Raw genomic sequence first — 18,577 nt, 5'->3', positions numbered from 1 at the left:
AATTTACCTGGGGGGCCACCGGAGCTAGGTTCTGGGTGAACCCGGGCCGCATCAGGTTTAAAAAAAAAACAAAAAAAAAACGCATTTATTAAAAACTGGAAAAAAAAATCAATAACAAAACTATCTTCAATGCTTTTGCTTCTGCTATTCCCTACACCAGGGGTCTCAAACTCAATTTACCTGGGGGCCACCGGAGCTAGGTTCTGGGTGAACCCGGGCCGCATCAGATTTTAAAAAAAACAAAAAAACGCATTTATTAAAAACTGGAAAAAAAATCAATAAAAAAACTATCTTCAATGCTTTTGCTTCAGCTATACCCTACACTTTTTCAATACTTTGGCTCCGGTTTTCCACACCAAAATATCTGATAAAATATTCCACTGTTCTCAAATATCTTAATTTTTATTTTTCTATACACAAAATAAGATTTAAAAAAATAAACAAATTAAGAATAAAGACAATAAATCAGTAATAAATAAGTAAAATAATAATAAAACAGCAAATAAGAAAAACGTAAGAAACCACATACGTACAGTTGGTAGAGAAAATATTTTTTTCTGATTAAAATGTACAGTATTAACAGTTATTTAACCTTTAACATGAACATTAATGAAACTTAATCATTTTACCCAATTAGCAAGTTAGCATCATACTCACTTCCATCTGGGAGCAGCGTCGTAACTTTAACAACATGTTTGATGAGATGCTTTATCTTGACATGTATTTTCCGTTTTATTCCAAATCATTTCCTGCATTTATTTGTACCCAGCGTCATAAGCCTTTAGCTTCATTGCTAATCCAAAGCAAAACAGGGCGGGGTAACAGGGTAGGGTAACTGTATGGGCGGGGCAAAATCATGTTAATTGTGTCCGGTGTGCACACAGCTTTAAGCTGTCATTTCAACATTAAACTTTGGTATCAAGGTGGGGGCCTCAAACTAGCATCTCGCGGGCCGCATTTGGCCTGCTGGCCGCAAGTTTGAGACCACAGATCTCGAGACTTAGACACTTTTTCTGTCTTTGAAAAGAAACATCTAAATTCACTCAAATGCCAAATGTTTTGTTTTTCTGTGGGTCATTACATGTGTAGGACTATCTGGGGTAAAAGCGGAAAGGGGAGGGGGGATATATTTTGGGTCATAGGTGTGTGTTGGGGGGGGTGAATTGGTTGCAGTTGGTCTCATGTGTCAGTGCACGGCTGAGCCTGAAGGCAGCTGCTCTCTGGTGAGTCTTCTTCATGACATTTTATTTCTTTAAATCAATGTGTTGTTGCTGTGTGGGACTTAGCTAAGGTAGCTAAGGTGCTAACATTGTGACACTCAAGTTGTGAGTTTATGCTCTCTTTAAACTCTCCAGAAGTAAAGCACATGACTGTTAATTCATTAATCATTTAAATTTTGCAATGATGTGTAATGTTCAATAGAGGCCAAATGGAGGAAGAAGTGAGGTATACTGTATTATTGAGAGAAAAAAAAATGAAGGTTGCAATTACATACTTGTCCGCTAGAGGGTGTTAAATATATACTGTATTAAAAAAAGAAAAATACCCATACTAACACTGACAACATTGCTGTCACAGCAGGTGGAAAAAGGCTGCTTTAGTTAAAAATGACGCTGCCTCTTCGCCGTGTAGGAATGACTTCTGCCGGGAATCTCTCTGAAGAGCAGGTCCACTGCTCCATCTGCTTGGACGTCTTCACCAACCCCGTTTCCATCCCATGTGGGCACAACTTCTGCCAGAGCTGCATCCTGGGATACTGGAAGACCAGCCCTCTGTACCAGTGTCCCATGTGCAAGAAGTCCTTCTACAAGAGGCCCGACATCAGCATCAACACCGTTCTCAGGGAGATCGCCGAGCAGTTTAAGGAGCTCCGGGTGAAGAGCGCAGAGGTTAAGCCCGAGAAAAAGTGGATGATGGAAAAGCAGAAAGAGGAGGATGAAGAGAAGCTTTTGGAGGATGATTATACAGACATAAACAAAGATGACATCAGTAAAAGGAACACAGAAGTGGTAGAACCCTGTCATGAGGAGCCTCCTCAGGCTTCGACTCCCACCTGGGAGGAGGTCCTGTGTGATGTTTGCCTGGGAGAGGGTCGTTCCAAAGCCATAAAATCCTGCCTGGTGTGTCTGACATCCTACTGCGACGAGCACCTGAAGTCACATGCCAGCAGATTCACCAAGCACAAGCTGATTGAACCCGTGGCCAACATGGAGGACCGCATGTGTCCCAAGCACGAGCGCCTCTTGGAGCTCTTCTGCAAGAAGGATCAAACATGCGTGTGTGTCCTGTGCACGGAGACTGACCACCGAGCGCACTATACCGTCCCTGTGGAGCGGGAATGGATGGAGAAAAGGGTGAGTGGAGGAGAACCTACCAAGAACAGTGGTGCATGAGTGACATGGTGGTGTTCTTGTAGGCCCTGCTGAAGAAGAGCCAAGTTGAGGTCCAGCAGATGATCCAGGACAGAGTAAAGAAGGTCGAGGAGATCAAACACTCTATGGAGCTCAACAAAGTAAGAACCTGGCACGTTGACATGTTCTCCTTAAAACTTGAAGTTCCTGACTCGGTTTCTGATTGTAGGCAAGCAGTCAGAGAGAGATTGATGACAGCATGCAGGTTTTCTCAGAGTTGATCCGCTCCATCCAGAGAACGCAAGCCGACTTAGTCCTCGCCATTGAAGAGACTCAGAGGCGCACTGAAAGCCGGGCCAAGAACCTGGTCTCAGAACTGGAGCGGGAGATCGAGGAGCTTAGGCGGCGGAATAGTGACCTAGAGAACATGGATAGAACAGACCACATTCACTTCTTGAAGGTGGTAGATGAAACTCCCAGACTCTTCATTCGGACTTCACCTTCATGAAATGTTTATCTTTCCTCAGAACTTTCCAGCTCTGAGCACCGCACCTTCAGTCCAGGACTGGTCTGACACGAGCATTCCCACTGATATTTGCGTCGGCTTGATTAGGACAGCCGTGTGCAAACTGGAAACCACATTAAAGGAGATGGTGGACAAACTGGCAGACAGAGGTGTGACATCCTCCTACATATCTCTTATGTTTCAGTGATTTCAAAATAAAAGCATTTTCTCTTTTTCCCACAGAGATCCAGAAAGTTCTGAAGTACTCAGGTATGTTTGATTTCATTGTCTACTGCTTTTGAGGTCATGTTTTATTTACTATCAATGACACTCTTTGCGGGCGGCACGGTAGTTGAGTGGTTAGCGCACAGACCTCACAACTAGGAGACCAGGGTTCAATTCCACCCTCAGTCATCTCTGTGTGGAGTTTGCATGTTCTAACCGTGCATGCGTGGGTTTTCTCCGGGTACTCCGGTTTCCTCCCACATTCCAAAAACATGCTAGGTTAATTAGTGACTCCAAATTGTCCATAGGTATGAATGTGAGTGTGAATGGTTGTTTGTCTATATGTGCCCTGTGATTGGCTGGCGACCAGTCCAGCGTGTACCCCGCCTCTTGCCTGAAGACAGCTGGGATAGGCTCCAGCACCCTCCGCGACCCTCGTGAGGAAAATTGGTAGAAAATGAATTAATGAATGAATGACACTCTTTGCAGTGGACGTCACTTTGGACCCAGACTCCGCCAACCCATGGCTGCAGCTCTCACAGGACCGACGGCAGGTACGCCACCTGGGGGCGTGGCAAGATCTCCCCGACCACCCCAACCGTTTTGACACTGTGGTCATCGTCCTGGGCAGAGAGGGCTTCACCTCGGGAAGACACTACTGGGAAGTTCAGGTGGGCGACAAGGATGATTGGTACCTAGGTGTAGCCAAGTCATCCGTCAACCGGAAGGGTCGGATCTCTGTAAGCACCGCCCATGGCTACTGGGCCCTGGCTATGAAGAAGGGCCATGGGTACCGCGTGTCCACCACGCCACCATTACAGCTCGCACTCAACACCAAACCCAAAATGGTAGGCGTGTATGTGGACTACGAAGAGGGGCAAATATCTTTCTACGATGTCAGGGCTCGGACGCACATTCACACACTGAGCGACACATTGAATGAAAAGATTCTGCCTTTTTTCTACTTGTACTGTTGCGACAAAGCCTCCGATACCGTCGCCATTTGTCCTGTCGCTGACAAAAGCCTGATCAAACCGAGTTAATCAATCACAACATATTGCTAGATGCTTGTTCGACTTGTAATCGACTTAGTCTGACAGCTTGACGTTTTCCTTTACAGTGATGACAGGAAGATAGCTTCACATTAACGGGTGTCACCCAGCACCAAATGTCTTACAGTCTTCATGAAAGCTATTTTTAAAGGTACCAAATGTGTCTCATATTCTTCTTAAAGCTGCTGCTTGCAGTGGTTTAGTGCAGCAAGCATTATATCCCAACTTGCATATGATTTGACTCATATAGCAATCATCATCATTTTAAATCAATTTAAAAATGTTTGAAGATCATATGTGACTGGCACACTGAACGCCAGTCATCTTATTCAGGCTGAAAAGCAATTTTTAGAAAAGCAAGTTCTAATTGTGATTAAAAAAATAATTAAATAAATATAAATAAATAAATAATAAATAATAATAAAAAATTATAATAAATAAATAAAAATAATAATAAAAATAATTTAAAAAAACATGTATTTAGTAAATCTGTTCTCTTAAAAGGGACCTTTTATGATTTTCCCGCTTTTCTGACCTATAAATGTAGTAAGAATGTTGTACTCTTGTGTTAAATAAACAATGCCAAGTTTCGGATAATAAGCTTTGCACATTTGGAAGTGAGCCCTGAAAGACGTTGGAGGGTTCAAAATGCTGGGTTTCAAAAGGCAGTGGTAACTGCTCCTTTGTGATGTCACAGAGGGACAGACTTCCTTATATGGTCGTGTCTGTAAAGCAGACAAGCTCTCTGCCCTCCCCCAAGCTCTGCTCCTCTATTTACTTGCTAGCAAAGCCATGTTTGTTTACACTTTCTAACGACGCCACCAACAGGGTGGTGCTTGGAGTTCATTCAAATTTACCAGCAAAACAAATACATTTTACAGAAAGCCCTACGCCTTTCCAATTTTACTTGGTCATGGCGACTATGCAAGCAGTAGGTAACAATTTATCAGTGTCCTAACTGTGTTTATTTTGTGTAAGTCATGGAACAAAAGCGCTTGCATACAGGGAGTGGGGTTGCTAATAACCCTTATAAGCACAATTAGCGGCCACATTCAGTTACCAATGCTGTATAAAACCGAATGCTAAAATGCTAAAGCTACTTACCATTGAGAAACTTCTTGAAGTAACCTCTTTTCTTGAGAAACTTCGGACTGTCCAGTCTCTACTTCATTCGAGATTCGAGATTCAACACATTTTTGTTAAAAGCCAACATTTTAGCTAGCTAGCTAGCAGCACAAACCGGATCTCCTTTTAAGTACTCGCTAGTGTGACCAACCACAGCAGAGTGAGTGTGCCTGGAGGCGGGGCGTGGGTGGAATACATTAAAACAGATTATTTTTGCGGAAATCATAAAAATCCAAAGAAATACAGCTGAATAGGTGCAGATTCTGGAAGAACTATAATGCTTTGTGTGTTGGTTATCGTGTGTAGCTCTATAGGAGTCCACAACTCAATACAAAGGGACGAAAAATAAGCATAATAGGTCCCCTTTAAGCCACTATTATACACATGCTAGTCGTTGGTGGTGTTTTTACGTATGTTTTTTGGCTTTATTTATTGTTTTTTTGGTCTCATTGCAAGTCCTTGGCATACAGCATTATATATTATATATTATATATTATATATTATATATTATATATTATATATTATATATTATATATTATATATTATATATTATATATTATATATTATATATTATATATTATATATTATATATTATATATTATATATTATATATTATATATTATATATTGTCTCAATAATGGTTTCTCCACAATGCAAATTATACTAGACTCAATACTAGATACTAGATCCCTCTAGAACAGGGGTCGGCAACCTTTACTATGAAAAGAGCCATTTCACCCACTTGCCCACTAAAGAAAAATAGCCTGGAGCCGCAAAACGTTGTATGTTTAAAACAACATTGGAGGGAAAAAAAAAGACGAGTTGGAGTACTCTTGCTAGTACTGGAGATAAACTTTTGTTTTTAAATGAGCTCTAATTTATTTTTTAGAATCGTCAAATAACTCATTAATAATAATTAATAACTCAAATAACTCAAAGTATTACTCATTTCCCTTCATGTTAACCTGTCAGAGAGAACTGGATAGCATCCTGTCTGCTCATTCAGTCACCAGTCAGAACTCAGTCAGGATGCATTCATGGTCTCACACAAAGTTGGATTTTTGTAAACTCATAACAAAGACGTGCATTTTCACCACACGGGTGCTAAAAAATATTAAAGCATTGCAAAGGGAGCCGCAACAAAGAGGCTGGAGAGCCACATGCGGCTCTGGAGCCGCGGGTTGCTGACCCCTGCTCTAGAAGGTACAGGCCACGCCCACTGTTTATTTACACTGTCATAAGAAGCGCTACTCTACTGTCTGCATTTATTGGTGTGATTTAAAATATGTATTGCAGCTTTGAGAGACACAAAGGTAGAATACAATATTGTAAAAAGATGTGTTGTTTTTTTATTTAAATTTGAGTGACTTTGTGCCTCTACACACACACACACACACACACACACACACACACACGCACACCGACTTCATGAACCACATTCTCAACAGCATCATCATGGGACTCTCCGTTTTTTTTTATTATTATTAATACCTTTGAGACAATTCCAAGGAAGTATATGATTTTTTTTCTTTTAGGTAAAAAAAACGGTCAAGGTCTGCATGAACAAAAGGAAAGAAGGTGCATGAACTGTGGTCATGTGACACGAGGTACAAAAACGTCAGTTAGCTTGTCAGGCAAACACGTGTGGGTTTTAATTCAGTGATAAGACAACACAGTTTGAACCGCGTCAGTTTGCTTCTCCCTTTTGACTGATATTGACGGCGCCATCTTGGGGTCGCTGCATTTGTATCCCGCACGTGAACTCCAACTGACGTCAGGCGTCTGAAAAATTGGTACAACTCTCGGGTGTACTGAAGTGGAAGATGATGGCGATGTTTTTATTCGTCGTCGTCATCATCGTCGTCATCGTCGTCGTCGTCATCGTCGTCATCATCGTCATCATCATCATCATCGTCGTCATCATCATCATCGTCGTCATCATCGTCATCATCATCGTCGTCGTCATCATCATCGTCGTCGTCGTCGTCATCATCATCATCATCATCATCTTCCTCCTCGTCGTCATCATCAGGGTCGATCTTTCCCGAAAGGACGTCCTCAATCCACTGCTCCAGCTCGTCTGCTGTGGGCATTTCATCATCGTCGTCCATTTCCATCCACACACTGTCCGCCTGCCGGAAAGCAACAACAAGAAGTGAGGGAGCATCCGTATCTTGTCGTACTATCCGTGGAAACACAAAAAGAGACGTACGTCTTCTACATCCACCACGCCGATCTGAGGGGACGAGAGGTCGATGTGAAAGGTCCTCTCCCAGTAAGGAACCAGCTGTGGAGAAGAACACGTGAGTCACGGCACAAACGAATGTAAACCAGAGACATAAGAGTAAAAGTTTGGTACCAGCGGGAAGTTGTCAGGATCAATCCAGATGATGCTCAGATTGGGGTTGTCCGTGTTCTCTTGCGCCACTTCCTTCAAGATTTCCAGGAACTCGAAACCATCTAAAAAGACAAGTGAAGTCCGTGAACTTCGCATTTGAAGAAACACAACGGATAAATGTACCTGGGTCATCCTCCTCGGCGAAGGCCACAATGTGCTCTCCATCGATGTCATCCTCCTTAGTGGTGAGACAGGCAGTTCATTGGAAAGGAACTTTGTGTTTGGGCGTCATTTGGAGAGGTTCTTACCCAGATCTCGTACATGCTATGAGGCTCCAGTTTCCTCAGTGTGGGCCTAAAACATAGGAAGGCATGATGACTAAAAATGTCCAGGGGCGGCATCGTTGTCCTGGAGTTTGAAAGATCACCTGTCGTGCTGTTCGATGTACTCCACCAGCTCGTCCTCGGTGTAGGGCTTCCCTGGAATAGTCACGGATTCATCCATAAACGGCTCATAGAAATCGACTTCGTTCATCTTCAGCTTGAGTTTCTTGGCAATCTAGAGCAAGATAAAGAGTTGTAACTCTTGATGTCTCAAGCAGAGTTGAAACTGAGTCAAACAAACCTTGGGGTCAAAGGTGGCAAAGAATTTAACAAAGGGGTGGAACTCCTCAGCGGCGTCGTCATACTCGATGAAATCTGGTCAGGAAAAAACATATCAGGTGTGAAGGAATTCCGTTCAAGTGTTTCTTTGAGTGTTCAACCTACGAGGGGATTTCTCGCTCTTGAAATAGCCCACCAGCTTGATGACCTCATCCATGTTGTTGAAGCCCTTCAACTCCCGCTCATTGTCGATGATCTCCACAGGGTCTTCGATCACCTAAGAAACGGGACAACAATCTGGGAATCTGGGATTTTGGCGCATTGTCTCAATTTTGAAGCTTACATCATAGAGGAACTCCACTAGAGTGTCCGCCGCCAGCTCGCCATCATACTCAATGATCTCGTTGTCTGCAAAAATGTAAAGGCTCTCCACCTCGTCCAGGCCTGTTTTGGGGGGAACAGGCAGTTGCAGTACCCTGAATCAACACTTGAGGGCAGCATAAACTCTTTGAATTTTGAATTCTAATGATTGTGATTTATCAACTGTGGACTTATTGCATCTTTTTTTTCATTTTGTTTGGTAACTCAGTCATTAAGAGAGAGGCCTACCAAGCTTCTTTGCAACTCCAATGTCCTCCTTTTCATCCACCAAGCCAAATCCAATGTCTTCATCGTCCAGATCGTCCAGAACCTGAGCTGCAAGCTGCACAAACACACAAAGTGTTGTATTTAGATTTACATTATACTCGCCTTAGTCCTAGCTTCTAGTCTGATTCATCTCAGTTGGGGCCCGCGTCACTTCTTGTACGCCTGAAGGCCTTAAAAGCAAAAGCTTTGGACTGCTGCCTTGCACTTTCTAAATCGGAGCGAAACCAGAGCCAACAATTGACAGCCGACTCCCCTCCACACCAATGCCTCTCTATGTCCTTTTCGTAAGCAGCCAGGACAGCAGGACGGCCACGAGAACAAGAGGGGGGCCGAACTCGAGACCTGCATGTGGAGGCGCTGCGACAGGTGCGGACCAGTGGACAATATGCACACTTGGATTCAAACGAAGATGCAGAAAGTTTTTTTATGCACTCCTTTGAAGTTAAACATTAGGATCTTATCTCCATTGCTCATGATGATCGCGTCCATTCCTATTAACTGTATCATGAATGTGACCTTCGCATGGATGACAAGTGACGATGGCAGGTGCTTTACTTGACAAATGGCAGCTGGCTGTGCTCCTAAGAGGTCCACTCCAATGAAACTGAAGCTGCTGTGGCTTCAAATCAACTCACTGTGATCGACTAAAAGCTTCCATAGATGAACAAAGCTTGCATATTCAAGAAGAACACATCTTGAGATTAGATTATTGAGGTGCATACTTTAGTTATTATTGATGATTATGCCTCACCAAAGCACGACCATATTAGTAACGGGGGTATTTAAAGGAGAGGTGAGGGAGCGTACCCCAGCTATTTAAGGTCTTGAAGAAGGCACACGGAAGACCAGAAAAGCCGTCTTAGATACATTACATATAGAAACGGGTGGGTCAGAAGCGCCTGATGTGCAAGACACTTATATATATCATGTCGAAACAATATATGACAAAATATGACAAGTCGTACGCCATAACACTTTTGTACCCTTTGTGCATTTTGTTGCATACATATTTATAGTACATATTTGCAGCTCTGTGTACAAATACAATATGTACTGTATCTACATACTCAACGTACTGTAAAAATGTATGAGCATATTGTGTTAATAATCTTCAGTATGTGGCCCTATGTATATATTTTCATCATCTATGAATGTATTGTGTTTATTTATATATATATTTTTGTAGATACTGTATGTGCACTACTATCTAGGTGGCCTTATATATGTTTTGTTAATCTGTGTACATGTTTTGTAAAATTATGTGTACCTATGTAAATACACTCCTTATTAAAATGTTATGACTAGTTGAACAATGGCAAGAATTTACATTTTGCACTGTTGAATCTTGAGGTCAAAATGCAAAAAGAAGAAATGGGAGTGAAACAAAAAGTACTGGTATGCAAACAACCAACTGAAATAGGCTGTGCATCACCTGATTGAGTTTAAAAGCCAGTACATAAAATATCTGTCATGGATTCACACTGCATGATCTCTTGATGGCAAAGGCAAAAAAGCTTTCTCACTTAAAACACGGTCAGATTTTTCAGCTGCATAAGCAAGGCCTCTCGCAGTGCAGCATTGCTGCCAAGATTGGACGCAGTAAGACAGCATGAAGGTTATGGAACAAAAAAGTAAAGTGGTAGACCCAAAAAATGGCACTAACCCCGAGCCGGGTGGTCGGGGTGGGGGGATCCAATTAGCTGTCCATCTAAACACGAGATCTTATTCCCAAATCAATTTTTCCACGTGGTACAGTGGAGTGGGTGCCATCTTGATCTGGGGTGTTGTTTTTTTCTTCAATGGAACAATGGAGCTTCAGCTTGTGCAGGGGCGTAAAATGGCAGCTGGCAAACTTCTTCCAAAGTAATATTCTGACTCTTTTGGACCATCCTGTGTGTTCACCTGATTTAAATTCAAGAACATTTAGTGATAAATGGCAAGGCAAGTTTATAAAAATGGCTTTTTATATGAATATATCAAAATAATTTTCAAATGATTTCAGTGGATGCCCTCCCTGCAGCATTTCCACAAGCCTGATTTCTATTTTAGGTTCATATTTCAGGGTTTTTTTTTTTACTTTTGATCCTCTGATGAACAACCTATTTCAGTTTAATGCTTTTATTTACTCAAAAAAGAATTGTCACACTGCCATTTCTTCTTTTTGCATTTTAAAGCTCTGCTTCGATTCCCCTTAAGATCCAACAGTGCAAAATGCAATTGGAACATTTCAACTGGTTTTTATATTTTGAGTATATGCACACATATTTTGCTATTTGTTTATGTGAATAAACAATTGCATATGTTTGTAGCCCATCATACACATGTACTTATTTGTTAATATTCCACATATCTGTGATCTAGTGTACATACTTGGTCAATTCCTGTTAGTATTTGTAGATCTCAAGCCATTTTTGTGTTGATGTAGGCACTTTCCTCATCACACACGTTCACACATGCTGCAGCCAGATAGTAAATTAGTAATAGCTGCCGTTGTGTACACACAACTGGTTGTTACATAAGTTCCACCATTCATGAAGGATTCAGACAGACTTGTTTGAATCCTTGCCACCGGCTGATGTATACACGTCTAGAGGAGAAGGGGTCGGGTGTGTCAGCACCTGAATAAAAAAAACTCCCTAAAAAGACCCTAAATCTCCACAACAAAGTCACATGGAGTAGTTGATGCAATGACCATCTTGTAAACGACTCACTTCGCAAAGGCACGTTCACGCATCACGTGACCAGCCTGACTGAAAAAAAAAAAACATGACGTCACCTCTGGCCAGGTTTAGTTGAATCAGGTGTTGCCATGGTTACAGCTCCCCAGCATTTATAGCACAAACTTACACATCATCATCAGGTGCTTGAACCTTGTGGAGTTAAATAATGTGTCTGTGTTGGTGTTAGAGGAGGCTAAGTTTAGAAGCAGGACCATCACATCATTTAGCATGGTGACAAGTGTCATTACGACATTACATGGTGGGGGGCGTGGCTTCCAAATATCACGCTTGTCTCGAGAGCGTCAGCTCGTTAGCACACATTGCTAATTTTTCTCTGTTTTCTCATTTTTGTAGAAGATGTTTGGATTAAAAAAAGCAGGAAGTGCTTCCTTTACTCTCCGTATATTTCCATATTCACTGGTCACTGTTGTTTCATGGTCATAATTAAGCACATCCATAAAAAAGAAATTGCCTACATGAAATCTGTTGTTGCCTGCATGTGGTTCGGTCACCATAGCAACAGGCTGTGACTTTTCTCCCAGAGTGCCAAAGGGAGATGAAAAAGCAGAAGTATAAATCGAGCCATGTTGTGTTTGACTTCAAGTATTCAGTTCAATGAATAGAGCACCGGGTTAGCATTAGCGCATAGCCTAGCAGTGCTTTTAAGCTAAATGTTAACGAGATGAGTTGTGGGCAGGGCCGCATGGCGTACGGACGACCAGCAGTACAATGGGTGACATAGCAACAACAACATGTGTCAGTTGCAATCCGAGCCATGCAGAGCATACTGATTGATGATGGCGGCTTCTAAAGGTCAAAGGTGAAAGTTGAGAGACCTCTTGTATATGTTTGTATCTTTGTGCCCGTGATAGGATTTTTGCTTGAGGCTGAATTTTGGATGAACTCGTCCTGAAGTAAGTCAACCGCCTACTCGGTCCTCCATTCAAACCCATCCAGGAATCCTTAGCTGGACTCCTTAGCATGGGCTTAACTGACCCACCTCCAGCGCCAGCTCCTCGATCTGGAACTGCTTCATGGCATTGCGGTCTCCGTCCACGTGCTTGTGGTAGTAGATGACCATCACGTCATATTTCTTCATGACGGACTTGTAGTTCTTGGAGCTGAGGGCGTGAACGCGGTCCTTGCCATCATACTCTGGGATCTCCAGACCCTTCTCCCAGGACAGGGCCACCAAGGAGAGGAGGACCCCCAATATTGTCCAGCCCCACTTCATGGCTATCGTCCACCTCCTTTCTGAACCTCTTGACTATGACTGTGAGGTAGTCAGGGGGTGAGGTGGGGGTAATGGTCCCAAAAAAGCGAAGTCTGCTTCCTGTCCCCGTGGTGGAGAGAAGAGCAGGTTTGACAGCCAGAGGCTTCTTTTAAAAACCAACTCCACGTGGAATTGCTGACGCCACTGGCCTTTACCAACAAGGCGGGGCCCGACTCCAAGAGAGAGACAAGCTAGACGGGCTGCCAAAAATGTCACAATTAGAAGGGTATCAGGGGGGCGGGGTTTAGGTCACGCAGCCACCTGTTTAGAAGTGCCGAGGGGCCGGGTACTGTCTTGTAGCAAAGGAAAGAAGAGACGCCGACGTGCCATTCCCATATTAAGTTTGGCCCAGGAGCCGGGAGTCCCGCTAAAAATAAAAAAAGCCTCAGCAGGACAACAGTGTGGACAAGATGGCGTTCTCTGAGAGAGCACATATTTGACACCCGGCATGGGGTCTGCCTTCGTTACAGCTTCTGTACATTTGGATCATTATTGTATTATTTTTCTAACTTTTCTAGTTTTCTCTTTTTATCAGGCCCTAATTTTTCATTTGTAGAGTCGCAGGGGGATCAAGGGTTTGAATCTCTGTATGTACTTTTCCAAGTGTGGGTTTCCTTCAACTTCCTGCATATCCCAAAAACATCCATGTTAATTGGAGACTATGAATTGTCCATCAGTGTTTATGTGTCCTGTGATTGGTTGGCGACCAGTCCAGGGTGTATCCCGCCTCTCACCTGAAGCCACATGACCCCAAAGTGGTATAGAAACTGGATAGCTGGATAACGTATAATAATTGGAATGATCACTTTTGTGTCCTTCACCTGACTCATTTTATTATTTGTATTAAAACCATTTTTAATAGAATATGATCTTGCTGGAATAAATCCATTATTCTAAAAGACAAGAACATTTTGTAATACTAGCAGAAGTTTAGAAAAATAAAATTTATAAAGTTTTACATTACAAGTTATCACTTTACAGTGAATAACACCTCAGCCCAATGTCGCATCACTGAGGTCAACAGCGCCCTCCTATGGCGATTGTACGACTAACCTCCATTGGGCCGCTTGCAAGAAACTTGTGCCATTGCTTTTGATGAGTGCGCCCAGGTCATTGGTCTTGGGTGTTGTTGCCATGGCGACAGCACTCCAAACTACGGATACCGTCCTTAGACGCTTCGTCTTGCCCGAGTCAGGGTGTTAATGAGGTCTTAAAGGGGATGTGAGGAACTGTGGGGTGTGAATTGTTGGCCTAGTCATACTAAAAAGTTCTTCAGCAAGCCGTTAAACCATGTTTTTTTTTTTGTATGTGAACATGCAGCCTGCAATATGAGTCAAAACACAAGCTGCTACCTCCTCCTCCACCTCTTTTTTGGCGGCCCACACTTGTGATTACCTTCTTCCCATCGTCTCCTGAGAGTCCCCTCATCATCACTCGCAAAACGCTGTCGACTTGTTGCTTTGGAATGTCAACACGGTGCAAGCAATTGTATCTGCTTGCTCACTTAATGAACATTTGGCGGCGTCTGGAAATGAATTTCTGAGCGCCGACCTGTTAGCCAGGCACGGTGTCAGCGTGACAGCTGGAGGATGAGAGGTTGCCTAGTAACCGCAAAGCTGACAGACTGACTGATGAAGATTCAGCCTGCAAACAGTTGGTGCACGTAGGACGATAAATGTGTGTGTGTGTGTATGTGTGTGAGTGTGTGAGTGATCTAAATCTGTGAAGAAGAGAGAGTGGCGAGGTCAGACGGTTTAACTTGTTTGCAATCAAGAATGGAAGCATACGGAGCTTCCATAGTAAGATATAAGAGGTTTCCAGCAAAGAGCCATAGCCCACAACAACAACAACAACAATGGCGGAATAGCTACAGTGACAGCTCCAGCAACATTAGCAAAGTGTATGTGTACACTTTTAACACTTGTTGTTTTGTTGTCCACTGAAGTAGAGCGATTGTCCATTAATTTATTTTTTGCTTCTGAAAGATTCAGCCTGAAAATAACAACAATATATATAATAATAATATATATATATAATAATATATAATAATAATAAAATTATGTTTTAAAGTTTTGTAAATACCTACATTAAATCGAGCATTTATTTTAATTTGAAAATGTATATAAAAATGTCACATTGAGGTCAAAGCTGGACCATAAAGAAATTCTCATTCTCATTCAAAAAATCTCACACAAATGAATAGATGACATAACCACAAATTCATTGATTTCTTCTAAATTTAATAAGCAAAAAAAAGAAACTACCACTTCCACACGGAATGGCAGGATAAATGTTTTTTGTCATGGCTGACTTAATGCAGTGTTAAGGTAATGTAATGTAAGGTAATGTCTCATCTGTGTTTTCTGTCATTACTCATCATGGCTGACTTCATGCAGTGTTAAGGTAATGTAATGTAATGTAAGGTAATGTCTCATCCGTGTTTTCTGTCATTACTGCAGCCTAGGGACCAGAATACAACATTCATTTATTCATTCATTTTCTACCACTTATTCTCACAAGGGTCACGGGTGTGCTGGAGCATATCCCAGCTGTCTTTGGGCGAGATGCGGGGAGCTAAATATCAGCCCTAGCATGGTGGGTAAAATGTGTCCCCATTCAAAGGGTACACTAATGTGATCATTATTATGTAATTTCCAGCATGAAAACATATTTTCCCACAGGATCGGCCTCATTGAATGGATCTATTAACGTCCATTCAGGTTTAAGAACAAAGTGGGTGTTGATTACAGTTCTGCACATGAACTAAAACCTCTTTTTCTGTGACTCAGTTTTGTCACATTGGTCTTATTTTATTGACATAAAAATAAAACTCAAAATAAAATTCAAAATGCATTCACTGAATTTGCCAAATTCATTAGTTGTCACATTTTTCAACATCCGCCAGTGATTAATAAAAAAGCTTGTTCATGAGAAGATGCTAACCTTGGATCTCTCTATTGTTTCACAGTCATTTGTCTTGGCTACACAGTGCTTCCTAGCCTGTGTAACTTTTCTACTCCTTCACATTTTCCTAGGTCTGGTGTCGCCCAAGTGTGTCCATGTGTGTTTTCCCCATCTCTCGCCTCCAAACGGGCAGGGAAAGAGTTCACTCTGTGCATTGTTTTTAGCGCCTAAAAGAAAATGGTATGTGTTAACAGATACTGTTGATTAATATATTGCAAAAGAAATGCTGATGTTTAATGATTGAAAAGCCAGCATTTAAAGAAATGCTGCAATGTTTTACAGACAGTACAAACTGCCTGTGAGAAAATAAAGGTCATAAACAGTAATACCAGAACTTTACAGAATGAGGGATGACATATTAAAGGAAATGGTGCCTTACTATGATATATTATTAAAATGTATTATCATGACATTAGTGGTTTATTTGGCCTAAAAAAATTGACAATAATGTTGTTGTACTTTAAATTAATTAATTAATAAATAAGATCTTGTTTCATCTCACAAACCCAGTCTAGTACATACTCTCGTCTCATGAGTTGGGTGTATCGGGGACTACACACAATACTACACAATACTTTCCACTGATGACGTTGTTGCCATTCAGGTTTGCGAATAGTAAAAATATCACCCACACACCTCGGAGGATCTGAGACATAAAGGGCTCTACTTTCACACGGCACATGCATGTGTTTTGTTGATCAAATGTGGAATATTTACAGGTTTTGGCAGCCCTGTTGTGATGGAAACACTTCACCAGTTCGTCTTGGTCGAGCTGAAGGGTCAGTTTTCAGTCTTAACGTGTGGTAAGAGTCATCTTGTGTCACAACAAATGTTTCATTGAGTAGACTTAATGAAGGGACGTGATGTCAGTCTCTAACCCCTCACTTCCTGCCTCATCTCTTCATCCCCAACTCACTTCCACGCCAGCTGGCTGCTTTGGTGGTAGCACTTCCTCTTTGGAAGTCTCTCTTCTCCCTTGCGAGTAAGTCTTGTGATCAGATTGACAAGGACCTCATGACAGCCTGCAAGCAAATGTGCTTGAAATTCTTAAATGTGAGAAAGTAAAAACACAACTGTTTATTTCACCAGAGTGTTGTAAAAAAAAAAAAGGGGATCTCTGCTGCCTCGGGGTGACAGACCCTGCAACAAAAGGCTCATTTATTTTCTTGATGATCATGAGTTTACTACCAGTAGCACATATTTGAAGGTCACAAGACGCACAACTGCCTATTCCCAAAGTGAAATTAAATATTGTGCGCCTTAATATGTGCCTTAAAGGTCCCATATTATAGTATTGTGCACCAATTTGAAATAAGCGCCAAAATCGCGTAGCGGCGCGGCACGGCGGTCGAGTGGTTAGCACGCAGACCTCACAGCGAGGAGACCAGGGTTCAATTCCACCCTTGGTGTGGAGTTTGCATGCGTGGGTTTTCTCGGTTTCCTCCCACATTCCAAAAACATGCTAGGTTAATTGGTGACTCCAAATTGTCCATAGGTATGAATGTGAGTGTGAATGGTTGTTTGTCTATATGTGCCCTGTGATTGGCTGGCGACCAGTCCAGGGTGTACCCCGCCTCTTGCCCGAAGTGGACTGGGATAGGCTCCAGCACCCCCGCGAGCCTCGTGAGGAAAAATACTATCCAGTCATGATTGAGTTTTGGTGTCTGACCCAGAAAATATCATAAGGACATCTGGTATTGGCTCTGGCCATACGCTTTGCGTTGGATGGATTACACTTCATAAAAAAATGTTCTATTTTGTACATTATTTTAGCACTGTGACTTCTGTAATGTTGTACTTTAAAATAACACGATAAAAATAGTTTTTTCCTGACAAGAAATATCTGAGAGTGCTCGTGGGAACATGGCCTAAGAGAAGTCAGCTGATCACACACAAAATGTTAAATGAAACTCTGCAACTTGGCCTCATTCTGTAATAGCCAACTTTTGGAGAAGAAGAAGAAGGAGAAGAAGCTTCTCTGGTTGGGACCGGTTTGAGTATTTTGGATGTGCTTGTGATGGAGGGAATACAGAGCAAGAGGAAGGGATTTACAGACTGGAAGGCTCTGGTGACATCAGCTCTGAAAAATGTGTGTGTGTGTGTGTGCATCTGTGTATGTCAGTGGCCAAAAAACCTTGGAATCAGAGCAACAGGAGAGGTGAAGAGGTCCCACTCTGTGTTTAAAATGGAATAGCAAAGTACAGGTTTCTGCGTGGTGTGTTTTTCATGCATGTTTAGTATCAAACACTTAAACATGGCTTGTGTAGAATTGTTGTTAACTTGAAGCACTGTCATTGTGATGTTTTTTCTGCCAAAGCAATGAGTCAAGCAGTGTTGGCACAGTTGAGTGGCTCATCCTATCACATGGTAGCAAAGAACAAAGTACGTTTACACACATTACTGTAATTTAGTTGTTTTTTGTAAGTAAAATATATACATGTACTTTTACTTAAGCATTCAAAGTGAATGATGGCCAGGACATCCCATAGTACTGCTTGCATTAGTTACATTTTAGCAGCAACATCATGCTAGATGAGCCGATTTACTTAAGAAAAACTGCATGATCTTAGAGTGTGTTTAAGCTAAGCTAAACTAAGCCTGGGTGGGTGTCCTTGTCCAGCATAATAGTATACTTATATCACATATAACAGCAAGGGAGTGGGCTAGGAGGACACAAACATTAGCAACAGTAGCATAGCAATGTGAGCTACAGTGCTAACTTTACACATTCTAACAGCAACATCATGCTAGCTAGGTGAGCTTATTTTCTGACG

General features: G+C 42.1%; 2 protein-coding genes across 2 annotated transcripts; one reads left to right on the top strand and one right to left on the bottom strand.

Annotated features, from left to right (window-relative positions):
• The first annotated feature begins 1,164 nt into the window (after window positions 1–1,164).
• Window positions 1,165–4,460, top strand: si:dkey-46i9.6 (E3 ubiquitin-protein ligase TRIM39). Its single transcript, XM_058067993.1, has 6 exons — window positions 1,165–2,354; window positions 2,417–2,512; window positions 2,581–2,811; window positions 2,879–3,026; window positions 3,100–3,126; window positions 3,571–4,460. Exons 1-6 carry the CDS (start codon window positions 1,608–1,610, stop codon window positions 4,122–4,124), a joined length of 1,803 nt encoding a protein of 600 aa, XP_057923976.1. The 5' UTR covers window positions 1,165–1,607; the 3' UTR covers window positions 4,125–4,460.
• A 2,177-nt stretch (window positions 4,461–6,637) lies between these two features.
• casq1b (calsequestrin 1b) lies at window positions 6,638–12,906 on the bottom strand. The gene is made up of 11 exons (XM_058068029.1): window positions 12,567–12,906; window positions 8,808–8,901; window positions 8,542–8,642; window positions 8,364–8,475; window positions 8,221–8,294; window positions 8,024–8,154; window positions 7,905–7,950; window positions 7,780–7,834; window positions 7,618–7,718; window positions 7,471–7,545; window positions 6,638–7,390 (listed from the first exon to the last, which is right to left on the bottom strand). The coding sequence occupies exons 1-11, from the start codon at window positions 12,798–12,800 to the stop codon at window positions 7,097–7,099; spliced, it is 1,317 nt and encodes a 438-aa protein (XP_057924012.1). The 5' UTR covers window positions 12,801–12,906; the 3' UTR covers window positions 6,638–7,096.
• Between the last annotated feature and the right edge of the window lie 5,671 nt (window positions 12,907–18,577).

This window comes from Doryrhamphus excisus, chromosome 3 (genome assembly GCF_030265055.1).
Source record: "Doryrhamphus excisus isolate RoL2022-K1 chromosome 3, RoL_Dexc_1.0, whole genome shotgun sequence".
In the NCBI taxonomy this organism is placed as follows: Eukaryota; Metazoa; Chordata; class Actinopteri; order Syngnathiformes; family Syngnathidae; genus Doryrhamphus; species Doryrhamphus excisus.
The sequence above is the reverse complement of the archived record's forward strand: the minus strand, read 5'-3'. Positions and strand labels throughout refer to the sequence as shown.